The sequence below is a fragment of the Pinus tabuliformis genome, chromosome 8, assembly GCF_031772625.1.
Source record: "Pinus tabuliformis cultivar Carrire ecotype Pingquan chromosome 8, CPIR1, whole genome shotgun sequence".
Taxonomy (NCBI): domain Eukaryota; kingdom Viridiplantae; phylum Streptophyta; class Pinopsida; order Pinales; family Pinaceae; genus Pinus; species Pinus tabuliformis.
In genome coordinates this window covers 1,290,727,210-1,290,740,221 of record NC_142294.1, presented here as the reverse complement: position 1 = coordinate 1,290,740,221, position 13,012 = coordinate 1,290,727,210, and the positions used below count along the sequence as shown (strand labels likewise).

Sequence of the window (13,012 nt, the reverse complement as noted above, 5' to 3'; positions counted from 1 at the left end):
TATAGCAAATATTAGAGTGGCACAACAAAAGCAGTGGAATCTAATATCCAGAAGAGGGAGAGATAAGAAGTGTGAGACTTAAGTGGAGCTTGCAGATGAAAGATTGAGTACAGAGTGTGAGTTTGTAGTAGAAGCCGATCGCAAAATGTAACGGAGAGGAGAAAAAGACTTAGTTTTATTACGACTTTTTTTAGAGTACTTTAATTAACGAAGGTGGAGGAGATGAAACCGAGTTCTATCAAAAAAATATCGTCAATTGGTGGCACCGAGATGACATGTCCTTAGAGGTCTCCTTCGAAAGATAAAGAGAAGAACATACAAAGAAACAACCAGGCTGACTAGGCATCGAGTCGACGTGTGAAGATTGGCCAATACAAAGAGGACAGAGGTGACGTGGAAACCTTTTGCATGGAACAAGCAGAGTAAAGTGGGCCACAAATACTGTTGACTCATCCCTGAGGAAAAAGGCGTGCACACATTTAGAAAAGAACTGGGGATGATAGCTCACAAGAGCAGGGATCAATAGCAAATGGAAATGTTTCCATTTCCCTGAATCTGTCTCACGAAAGAGGAAACTTGTGCACACTTTTAGAGATGACTGGGCTTAAGAGGACTAGGCAAACATGGCATTTGGGCCAAGTTGAGTATGGGAAGGCGAGAAGAAAGCAAAGGCAAGTGGAGTCGGGTCCTGCATATCTATTTACATCATATCTTTTCACCAAAGGAATAGTTGAGTACATAGTTGAGGAAGGTCGGGGTGGCATAGATCCAAGCTCACGTGGAAAGGCGAAAACAAACGTCCAACGAAAAATAAAGAGAGAAACGACAAGTAGGACATGGGTATGTGGCATAATTGTTGAACTATCCCAGAAGGTTTAATGTTGTGCATATAAGGAAGCCAAAGAGACCGAGGTCATAGACCTTGGTCGCTTATGAGTTAATCGAGGCATCAAAGATTTGCTTGTTGCGGGAAATCGTTGGGAATAATTCCAAATGAGCTACAAGAAAGGTAAGGCCTTTAAAGTTGTAATTTCTCCTCATGTGCTTGTTATATCGGAGAGTTTTTTCTATGGTTGTTCTATGGTTTGGGCCGTACATATTATATGGAAAGCTTTGGCTTTGGGGTTATACCCAAAACTCTTGAATTCGGTGATTTTTTGGGGAAATCCTCCACCCTTGAGGATCCTTCCACTTAATTTCAAACGAGGATTACACAAGGATTTATCTTCTTAAATTGGTATTAAGGAAGTGCCTTTTGACCAAAAGATTGACATGGTGGGTTTTAGGCTCACTTAATTAGTACAACATATTTTTAGCTCACCATCATTATTACCCATCAAAATTTATACAACTCCATGCCCCTTAGATGTAAATTTATTTTTCCATTTCACATATTAAATTGCAAATTTTATGAAAGCATAATTAGGACTTAAGTGACATGTACTACTCTTCCATGTAACACTTATTTACATATTAAAAATCTCTAAATACCAATGAATCTTTATAATTAATAATATTGTTACATATTATTTTAACATAGATATATATTTAACTTATGAATATATATTTAACTTATGAACTAATTATTTTTATCATTAATAATAATTATTATCTTAAATAAAATTATAATTTAATTAACTATCATATTTTTTTTTAACTCGACATGTAATAAAATATTTTGATACTTATTGTGAATTAATATCAATAGATTTTTTTGAATAAAAAAAAAATATTATAAATTATAAAAATAAATTATGTATATATTAATTTTAAATTTCGAAAAATATGGAATGGTATTTTTTTTTCTCATTAAAAATATGTATACTATTATATTAAAACAATTTTAAAAAGTGCATGATTAAAATATAATATTATTTTTTAACATGCTAGAAATAAATAAATTCAAATCCATAAAAAAATAACTAAAGTATAAATGAAATACAAATAAATCGCCACAATTATATAGCTTAATCCATAAAATAACTAAATTATTAATGAAATACAAATTAAATCGCCACGCGGCGTTGAATTCGTTTTATCAGAAGGTCACTAGGGTTTTCGTGACTCGTCCATCATAAAAGGATCTTTATGGTTGAGAATGATTCTATACTGCAAGTAAACAGACAATACTCTGTGAAGGTTCTACAGCGGATTCTAAGGATTATCGCTGTTGCGTGCATGTACTGCATGTGCAGAAGTATCTTTGTCCCAGAAGAAAAGCACCAGACTGTCGGGTTTTAATGCAAATGTTTGTAGAGAGAGGGGAATCGGTGGGAGAGGGGGCACGTCTACAATACCTTGCAATATTTGCAGCACTTCACTCATCGATGGCCTCGCATGTTCATCGTCCTGAATGCACCATCCCGCAACGATGGCGGCCCTTTTGACCTCCTCTGCGTCTGCATCGTTCATCAATTTCTTGTCCAGCACCTCCATTGCGTTTCCACAATTGATTTGAGTTGCGGCCCACGAAGGAAAGTACACCTGATCGCTGGATTCTGAATCGACGTGCATGTTTCTTCGGCCTGCAATTATTTCGAGCAATGTCATGCCGAAGCTGTAGACGTCGGCCTTCACAGTGATTGGTAGGCCGGAGAGCCACTCTGGGGCCAAGTACCCTCTGGTTCCTCTAACTGTGGTCAGCACCTTACTATACTCTCTGCCCAGAAGCTTCGCCAGCCCGAAATCGGCCACCTTGGGGCAGAACATAGAGTCCAGAAGGATGTTTTCCGGCTTGATGTCGCAGTGGATGATGCAGTCCCTGCACTCCTCATGCAAGTACACGATTGCCCGGGCAGTGCCCACGGCAATGCTAAAGCGCGTTTTCCAGTCCAGCACCTTCTTCTCAATCTCATCATCATCGCTTTGGCTTTTCTGGAGTAAGGAGTTGAGGGAGCCATTGGGCATGTATTCATAGACCAACAGTCTTCTGGAGCCCTGGGTGCAAAATCCTCGCAGCCTAACCAAATTCACATGCTGTATAATTCCGATGGTGCTCACCTCCATGCGGAATTGCTTCTCCCCTTGGTTCACACACTCCAACATCTTAACAGCCACGACAGAACCGTCCGGTAGAGTCCCCTTGAAGACCGAGCCGAAACCTCCACCTCCAATACGCTCAGAAAAATTCTTCGTTGCAATCTGCAGATCTCTGTAAGTGAATGCAGCAAGTGCAGCCGGCGCATATTCTGTTGCAGACAAACCAGGGCGCCTACAACACCAGAGAAATAGCAGCAGTATGGCTAGAATTGCACCCAGTCCGCCCACCACGCCACCCACTACGCCGGCCAAAGTCACTTTCTTGTCGGCATTATAGAGTCCTGTCAAATCCGAGGCATCTAAGCGTAAAAAGAGAGATATCCCATTGGAGGTATCGTAGATATCTAGCAATTCACCAAACCACATTACACACGTCTGCGAAGTGCCGTTAGCAACGAAGGAATATGCAGTGCACGAACAATTGCTGAGACAGGCCGCTTGGCACTGCATTTCCCCTCTATATGGAATCCCTTCAGGGGGCGTAGATTTGCCACTCAACTCTACAAATCCATCGGTGATGGTCTCATTTCTGGCGTGGATGCATCGTAATGGCGTTTTCCGAACACATCCGCTCGACCACTGTTGCGACTCCCAAGCATGTCTGTTTTTAGGGACAAAGCCGGTCACGCAGCTGCAGGACTGGAGATTGTCATTGTTACATGATCCATAAGCGCCGCACAGGGCATACATCTTGCACTGATCCGTGGGCTGTGCCCAGAACATGCTCCATTTGTTATTTCCCAACATAATGTACAGTCGAAGTTGTCCCTTCTCTTCCACGACAAAACGTGTCAGATAGGACGTGAACTTGGGTTTCACAGAAATAGTGAAATATTTGTACGAACCGTTATTGAAAAAGTTGAAATTGTAGATGTAATTATGCGTCATCTCCGGAATTTCGCTGAAGACTTGGCCATTCCAGACACCGCTTTCCCAGCACTTGATTCGATTCTTCCACAACAAAACGTATTGGTCGGATCCTTTTGGATCCATCTGAATGGAGAAGCGCCCAGGTCTCGGATCCCAAGGGCTCCGCCACGACGTCACAGCCTGGCTCATACTAACCTTCATCCCTGGTAACCACGTATTTCCCGGATGGTCGAAGCTCTGCCAGATGATATCAGCGCTATTCTTCGAACTCAGAACAACCAAGTTACCAGAATCCATTATCATAGCAGAAGAAGGTTTTCTCATGTTTCCTTTCGTGGACCACAGGATTGATCCCCCATAAGACAGGAGGAGACTACCGTCCATTGTGAGATTGAAAACAGCTGAGTTGTTCTGCAGTGGTTGCTCGCTGTTGGCCACCCAAACAAGTGTCTGTGGTGAGGCAGTGGCATACCAAATACCCACATACCAATTTTTAACATTGTTGTTGTTGTTGATGAGATTGAAGAATCCCAAAGTAAACTTCCCGCCCTTGGAAACGCGGGTCTCATTGCCCTTCAAAGAGGCCCCTAACACAATGTTGTTTGAAGCGGCGTCAGCGGCGTCACCCTGTTTTATGTGAAGTAGCAAAACGAAGAAGAGAAAAAAACAGGACAGAACCCGCGAGTCTGGGTGTTGCTGTATCATGCAAATTGTAGTAGCCATTATGAAATCAATTAGCTGCTCTGCTGCGACAGCATACACTGAAACAGAACAAGCCACTAGTATTGTGAATCTAATAATCTGTCCAATTTGAACAAATGGATAGGGTGAATGTTAGAGGCTATTCAATTCAAACGAGTCAGTCAATACCGTATATTGGAGTAGGCCTTCAATTGTCAAGTGACCAACTGAAAAAAACAAGCCACTCGTATTGTGCGTTAACTTAATCCCGAACTAGAATCCTGTAATCTGCCCAATTTGAACAAATGGATAGGGTGAATGTTAGAGGCTATTCAATTCGAACGAGTCAATACGGTATATTGGAGTAGGCCTTCAATTGTCAAGTGACGGGTAATTAAATACACTAATACAGTCTATAACTCGCCTAGAATTGTGAAGTGACCGGTAATTAAATGGACTAATAAAGTTAAACGAGTCAATACGTTATAAGAGTCGCCTGCAAAATTTAAACGAGTCAATACGCTATAAGAGTCGCCTGCAAAATTTAAACGAGTCAAATACGCTATAAGAGTCGCCTGCAAAATTTAAACGAGTCAAATACGCTATAAGAGTCGTCTGCCAAATTTAAACGAGTCAAATACGCTATAAGAGTCCCCTGCAAAATTTAAACGAGTCAAATACGCTATAAGTGTCGCCTGCAATTGTCAGTAACTGATAATTAAATCTACTAAAAAATTTGAACGAGTCTATACGGTATATGCGTCCCCTGCGATTGTCAAGTTATTAATAATTAAATCGACAAATAACTGACGTAGCTTACCTGTTATATTGAAATGTCTCAGAAAATTTTCAGAATAGCCACCCCAAAAAAACATTTAAACAAAAATGCTGAAAATACGTTTATATTAGTAAAACTTAATTATTAATTATTATTTATAGCAATCAACTTAATTATTAATTATTTATAGCAATCAAATTAATTATTATTAATTCCTTATAGAAGTCATGTAGTAATTATTATTTACTTATAGCAGAAATTAAAAAAATCGTATTTTAAATAATAATAAAAACTAATATAATATTAATAATTATTTCGTTCGTAGAAACCCTAGGCGCCCTTTTTAAAAATGACTCTGACCAATTCAAAAAAACAAACTTAAATTTTTGTAAGAACTTAAATTTAAATTGATAATTCCTTAATATTACTTCAGAAATTAATATCAAATCCTTGATACTAATTCTAGAATTAATATGAACTTGTCCCTGCATTAGGAATTTCAACAAGCTTTGATGACGGGAATTGGAGAGTTTTGACGGCATTGCCCCATGTCGGGCAATTCCTCTGTCAAATTCCATGCCTTCATGGAAGCAATGAGCGCAGAAGAATGAATCAGAAGAAGGAATTTTGCCAACAAAATTTAAACTAAAAACTCCCAAATATATAATATTCAAACAAACCATAATAATTTAAAATGACAAATGATCCCTAAAAGTAGTCCCCAACAAAATTCAAACTAAAAACTCTAAAATATATCATATTTAAACAATACCATAATAATTTAAAATGACAAAGATGATCCCTAAAAGCAGTCCCTATTTCTTCGTCGTCCCTAAGTCATTTGAGAGGTTTCTTGTTATAAAAAATTGAGTTAGGTGTACCCATCACCCATAGAATTTATCCCCTGGACACTGTTGTTCAATGAAACGTTATGGGAGGGGAAATAAAATGTTAACCAACCTTTGATGATGTTTGAATCTTCAACTCCGAGAATCTTCAACTCCGTCGTGAGAATTTCGCGGAGGCATTGTTTACAGAACAAGGCTGCCTAGTGGAGTCATATGAGCACATTCATCATTTTGTTGAAAAACTATGAAGAAACGGGACAAGAAATGCAAAGAAAACACTATGGTACAGACCTGCAATCCATCATGGCCATCGTAGATGCCAAAAAAGTGCAGCGCAAGAATGCTCTTCGTATTGCTTTCATTTTATTGTGGAATTAAAAGTTGTGATAATTGAAACAACGTCCTCCATTTCTCTTCTCCTTCCACAAATCGACATAAAAGCATGTTCTAGAAAAATATTATCAACACCTACACTACAACCATGAGTTCTCTTGGTGGCCTCTTCTTTGAGTCCAACCGATCCAAGTTCTTTCTTACAGCTTCGCTTCTCTCGTTAACATAAAACTTTTCTTCATTTCGAGATGGTAAGGCTTCATTTGTGGATGGATCCAACCTGAATTTAGCCTTGAAAATTTAGCTCTCGATGGCATTCACGCAATCCCTGGAAAAATCACGACCCAAAACCATAAATTTAAGTCTTTTCTGTGACATTTGAGTGGGCTTCACCATGGTAGACGTTGTGATGAAATTGAATTTTCGATTCTCCCTTTAATCTCAGAAACTGCGCTTTCAAACCAAGCTTGAAAGAAAGGGTCTTTGGAGAAACTAGCGGCCAGACACCAAGGGTTTTATTGTTTATTCAAGAGGAGGCATATGTTGGAAAACATTAATTCCAACCACCATCTATTAGAACATTAATCACAACGGCGCCAACAACGTCGCCCACTGTTCCCACATCATCAAGTTTAATGTGAGTCTGCAGTAGTCGGTAAGACATCAGTTCAAGTTGACGAAGATCCTTATTGATTCTCGTGTGTATTTATAAATAACGATATTTAATAATGAAACAATAATCTCTTTTCATAGAGTCTTCAATGTTTGTGTTACAGTATCAGAGCCGAGGGTTTTGGCTGTGGCTGCTGTTTGAGGAAGAGAGAGAGTTGTGGGCTCTGAGGTGGTTGTGTGTAAGAATGGAGCTAGCGACAGCATGAATGGCTAGTTAATCCTTGTGTGCATGCAGAGTGGTTGTCGGAGCCACTACAAATCAAAGTGTGGAGAAAACATGTTGTTGTGCGTAGAGCAGTGTGAGGGAGTTGGCAGTGATCGTAGAGCGCTGAGCCACTCGTGGAGCTGGCCAGAATGCGAGCATACTGTTTGGCGCTGTAATATGTTGGAGAGTTGCAAAGCTGAGCAAATTATTATGCCCGTTATGGCTATTGTGAGTTCGTTGTGCCATTAATAGACACTGCCAAGTGCTTTAAGGTTGTGAGGAATCAGTTGTGTGAAGAGCTAAGTGCATTGCTATTCTCGAGCTTTATAAATTGAACATTAGTGACTGAGCAATGTTAAAAGGGGAAGTGGTGTGATAAGAATAGTAGATCCCCTTGAGTTGGAAGCGCTTGTGACTATTAAGTAGACGCTGTTGTGTGGAGTAATAGTTGTGTGGAGACATAGTCGAAAGTGTGGGAACGTTATGGAGTTGTGTGCTCTTTATGACTTAACACTTGGCGCCGGTGAGCTACTTGGAGAAAAGCTGAGTGTGGTGTGGAGGAAGTGTTATGTGCTATTTTGTGAAGTGAGACAGTGTGTCGTGCTGTTGGGCACTGCATTACAAGCTAGGAAGAGGTGTGGAGAAGCAATGATGAGGAGCAGCAAGCATAGGCTTTGAAGTCAGAGAAGCCTTGCATCGTTTTGCTGTCTAGTGGAGCCATTGGAAGAGGCGTAAAGGAGGAGAGGAACTACCTGGAGAAGCAGCTAGCGTAGATTGTGAGAAGTAGAGTGTTGTTGGTTAAGGGAGCAATGTTGGAGCACTGTTGGAATCATGAGAAGCAAGTTTGTGTGTTTAAGGAGAGGCAAGTGAGCCATATATTGGAGCATCATGTGGTTAGTTGTTACCAAAAAGTGATAAAACTTTTTGCGAACAAGTGAAAGCGTGTGGAACAAGTCATGGGTCAGCAAAGGAGGTTCAAAAAGTCTTGAAGAGCATTGAAAAAAAATCAAATGGAAGAAGCCGCTAGAAAATATGAAATATTTCCAAGAGGAATCCATACTTGAGTATCAAAATGCAAATCTAGATTAGCCAAAAAAGTTTGAAGAGACAGAGGTAATATTGAAGCGATTAATTCCAATTCTACCATCATTCTCGGGTAGAAAATTTAAGCTTTGGGCAATGATAATGGAAGGATTACTTGGTTAAGTAGATTTATGGCAATTTGTTGAAGAAACATCCATAAATCCCCAAGATAAGTGTAGAAGTGCAGTAGCATTACTTCTCATTATATCAACTCTAGATGAAAACATTTTGTCTAATATTTTGCATGAATTTGGTGAAATATATAATGCAAAAATATTTTGGGATGTTCTTGAAATGAAGTACAGTATGGATATGAGTGAGAAAGTTGAAGTTGATGAAGGTGTTGTTGCTAAAGTTGATTGTATTGAAAACATCATAACTAGGATTAAGGATGAAAATATGTTTGTAGATGACAATAGAGTAGTATGTGATATTAAGTAATCTCCCTGTGATGCAGAGACTTATGAAGTCAAATTTGATGAGAATAATGTATCTCATGAAGAGTGGTTCAATATGATGCATGAAGAGCATCTTATTGATGAACTGTTGTTTGGTGAGAAGAGTTGCCTACTTCCATACACAAATCAAATGCAGGACAACATGTTTGCAGCAACAAAATTGACTAAAGAGGTTGAAGACATGAATCAACCAATTGTGTCAGCAAAGAAAAATGAAGGAAGCAAAGCTCTCTTCAAAGAGCACGATGACAAGAATCAGTATGGCTCTTTTTATGAATCTAATGTTGTTTTTGAGTGTTCATATATTGACAATCAATAAAAAGCAACAAAACTTGAAGAAATTGCAAGCATTAAGGACAAGTATAAGTCTCAAGAACCTGCAGCGATGTTGAATACAAAGAATGTTATCCCGCAATCAAGAAAGGAGAACCTCCATCACTATCTTATGACAAGAAAGGTGAAGATGAAACTGTACCAGTAAATGAACAAGCATTGACCCTTTAGCAAGAAGGAAAAAATGAAATGTTTTGTTGTAAGCCTAGCTGAGACTTAGACCAGCAGGCAAATTAAAGTTTAGGTCATCATGATTAAGGGGAGGTGTTAGAACATTAATCACGATGGCGCCAATGGTGCCGCCCACAGTTCCCACGTCATCAAGTTTAATGTGAGTCGAAAAGTTTAATGTAAGTATGCAGGAGTCAGTAAGACATCAGTTCAAGTTGGCGGAGATCATTATTAATTCTCCTTGTTGGGTGCGGGATCCCCCAAGGGAAGTTTTGGGGCTTAAAACCCATATTTTGACCAAATTTGATGTAAAGACTCCGCATTTTTGGGGCGCAGAGTGTGAATATTGTAAATGAGTCATAGGGTTGTTCACCCTCAATTTTGTAATGTAATGTCGACTTTAGAAATCTACCCATGGTCGACAGACCATGGGATTGTATAAATAGAGCGAGGCTCTAATTTGTAAGTAAGTTAGATAAAAGAAAGAAATAGATAGAGAATTAAGTATTATCTAAGTGTAGAGTCGAGTATTTGGATCGTAGAGTAGGAGAAGGCTCTACAACTGAGTGTGCAGAGGCCTAGTAGTCCGCAGCTGAGTGTGCGGACCCCTGCAGCTGAATGCACAGGGCGAGTCGAGTCTGTAACCGTTGGAGAAGTAATAAAAGGAAGTTTTACATCATTTCTGTGTATTTTTTTCTTGTTTTGTGCATTGAATGTATTGGATATAAATTGCATTTCTATTGTTTATATGATGTGCGAACTTATATGAATGTGTTGATAAAGTGAATATAAGATAAAGTATCTGTTTATGTGAAGATAAATAACTGTTATAAGAAGATAAGTAAGATACGCGGTGTAACTTGGGGAAGTAGCGCAGATCGATGCTAGGGTAGCGTGAAATCACCTAAGCCCCTGGTCAGGGCTGCGCAAAGACGATTTTAATAGATCGCAAAGGTCTTGCAGGTCAGGACAACGCACGAAGTAAGCTGTGCAAAGGTATTCATAGTTGGACTAAACCGACCCCTTAGACATCTCAAGGGTGCGGAAACTTGGTTCCAACATCCCCCCATACTGCTTCGGGTGAGACCTCAGTCCGAGCTTCGTGTGATGTTGCCAAAAGGGCCAGTAGTACAGGGATTTGTTTAGCTAATTAACTCCAAACCTAGGTCAGGCCCCCTCAAGCCAACAAATGGTTCTATTGCCAGAACCAGAATCTGCATAGAGATGTCTGATGTCATATCATTGGAATCTAACTAAGAAGGAAATTGAAGGTTGGTTGGATAGGAGAATTCAAGAGTTCGCAGCGCAGGAGAACAGGAATCTGTGAGTATCAAAGGAAGAGTTGTTAGACTGCTACCTGTACATAGAGATATATAAAATATTCTTCGCATCTTTCCCTACTGAGTTGTACGAGTGGATCGCAAAGTTAGCAGATAGCTAAGGAAGGTGGAAACTCGACAACCGTATTGTGTGGACCCTAGAATTGGTGTGCAAATTGGAAGCATCAGAGAATAAGTTCGTGCGCACTATTAATCACTGGCTAAATTATAGGAGGATTCATTATTGAGTTCACGTAGATACTTCAGTTAGCTATAGCAAGGCAGAGCGATGCTTTCTCAAAGGACCATGAGGTAAGTATGTAAAGTCTCTGAATACTTGGATTAAAATGTTATTGTGTGAAAAGAGGGTTATGGAATTACCTTGATGTCCGAAGCTACGCGAAGTGGAAAAACCTACAGTAACGAACGAAGTAAGGGACCAGATAATAACCCTTTGATTTCACCTCCACGAGGGGACGAGGAAGAGCTCGCAAAGGTCTTGCCACGAAGTGCGATCCATTTGATAAGGCAAAGGATTCCATGCATACCACCCTCGCCCACACCACCACTAGTTTCACTGCCTTCACCTCCATTTTCACCCGTACCACCTCTACCACCACCACAAGTCAATATGGCAAGATGATAAGGTTGCCTGTGTTCAAGGGAGTAGGAAATGAAGATTCGAACCAATTTTGGTTCATGATAAGAGCCATATGGGAAGCACAGGGAGTTACAAATGACAATATAAAGAAAGAGACACAGGTTAGCACCCTGCAGGACCGCATGTGGACCTAGTATATTAAGCATTCTAATGACAATTTGAATACGAGGATCGTGGATATCCAAACTACAGTAAATAAGGAATTTAGCAGGCTGAAGTGAGAAGCACAGTTGATCATTAGATTCAAAGAGATCACAGTGCTACCAGGCGAGACTCCATGGGAGTTGGATCAGAGGCTGAAGTGCATAATTCGCGAAGCTAATATGACTTTAATGGATGGACAACACCGTGAATGGTTTGTAGCATCGTTAACGCCGCATTTGAGGAACGTGTTATCGCAATGGAGGTTAACGACTCAGGTAGAGGCCTTGGAGATCACAATGAGGCTGCATGAGACCCCAATACAGGATCCTAACTTGGGAGTTTATTAGATCCACGCGCAGTTGAAAAACTTATGCCTTGAAATGTAGAGTCTGAAACAGGATAGGACAACTCGACCAGAAGTGCGTGAAGAGGTATGGTGCGTTAACTGTAAGGGTTAGGGTCATGACAAGGACCACTTCCTGATGTTCATGAATTACCTCACGGGAGGAAGACCGATGCCACTAAGGTCGGAAGCACAAGCGGGACCTAGTGCGATGCCTACTTTGTGGTGCGTGATTTGAAAAATAGGAGGGAAACATGATACAAGAAACTGCCATTTGTTACAAAAGTATACACAAAATTCGCAACAATTGTTCTGTAACTTTTGTAGGTCAGTAGGACATGATGAGTGCACTTGTAGAAGCTATGAGTTAATGATGGATAGAACTCCCACCTACAGAGTTTAGGCTGAATTGCGACCCTTAGACCCGAGTGCAATGATGACACGAACAAGATTTCAGGGACGCAGACGAAGCCGAGGTGGAGGAGGACCTGGAAGAGGTCGCGGACAACTAATATGCTACAATTGTAGTGGGTCAGGACATTATGCTCGCATTTGTACGAATCCAACGCACCCATCATGTCTGTATTGTACTTTGTTTGATCATGAGATGGAGGATTGTTCGACGCTGATAGCTAGGATACGTGACAAGGGAGCGCTACCACCTCCCCCGAATCAGAACCTGCAGATGATGAGGTTTGAGACGCGCGAGGAAGATCCGAATGTGAATATTGTGCTCTGAAGTGGAATTATGATGGGAGATGACAAAGGAAAAAAACCTGAAGATAGCACTTGGGTTCGCAAAGCTCCGGCAAAGGAAGCAGAGTTTGATTTGGAGCGCGCTAAGGAAACCTTCATGGAAGCTACGAAGAGCTTCGATGATGCCTCTACTTCAGGAAGAAAAGATAGATCGGAGTCAGAAATGGACCCATTTATGCTTATGACATTCTTGGAAACATGCATGAAGCTACTGCGTGACAATAAGGCTGTAAAGGGACTACAAGAACTCATTAATAGATGTGTTGGGATTGCGGCAGGAGAAATGCATGTAATTCGAAAGATTGGAAGGCATAAGAG

General features: G+C 40.3%; 1 protein-coding gene across 1 annotated transcript in view; it reads right to left on the bottom strand.

Moving 5' to 3' along the window:
• Nucleotides 1-2,154: 2,154 nt before the first annotated feature.
• Nucleotides 2,155-13,012, bottom strand: part of LOC149240178 (G-type lectin S-receptor-like serine/threonine-protein kinase At2g19130) — an 80,645-nt gene continuing 69,787 nt past the window's right edge. The window contains exon 4 of the mRNA XM_089370094.1: nucleotides 2,155-4,670. Within this exon, the coding sequence (XP_089226220.1) occupies nucleotides 2,155-4,670 (2,516 nt within the window). The remainder of the gene's footprint in view (nucleotides 4,671-13,012) is intronic.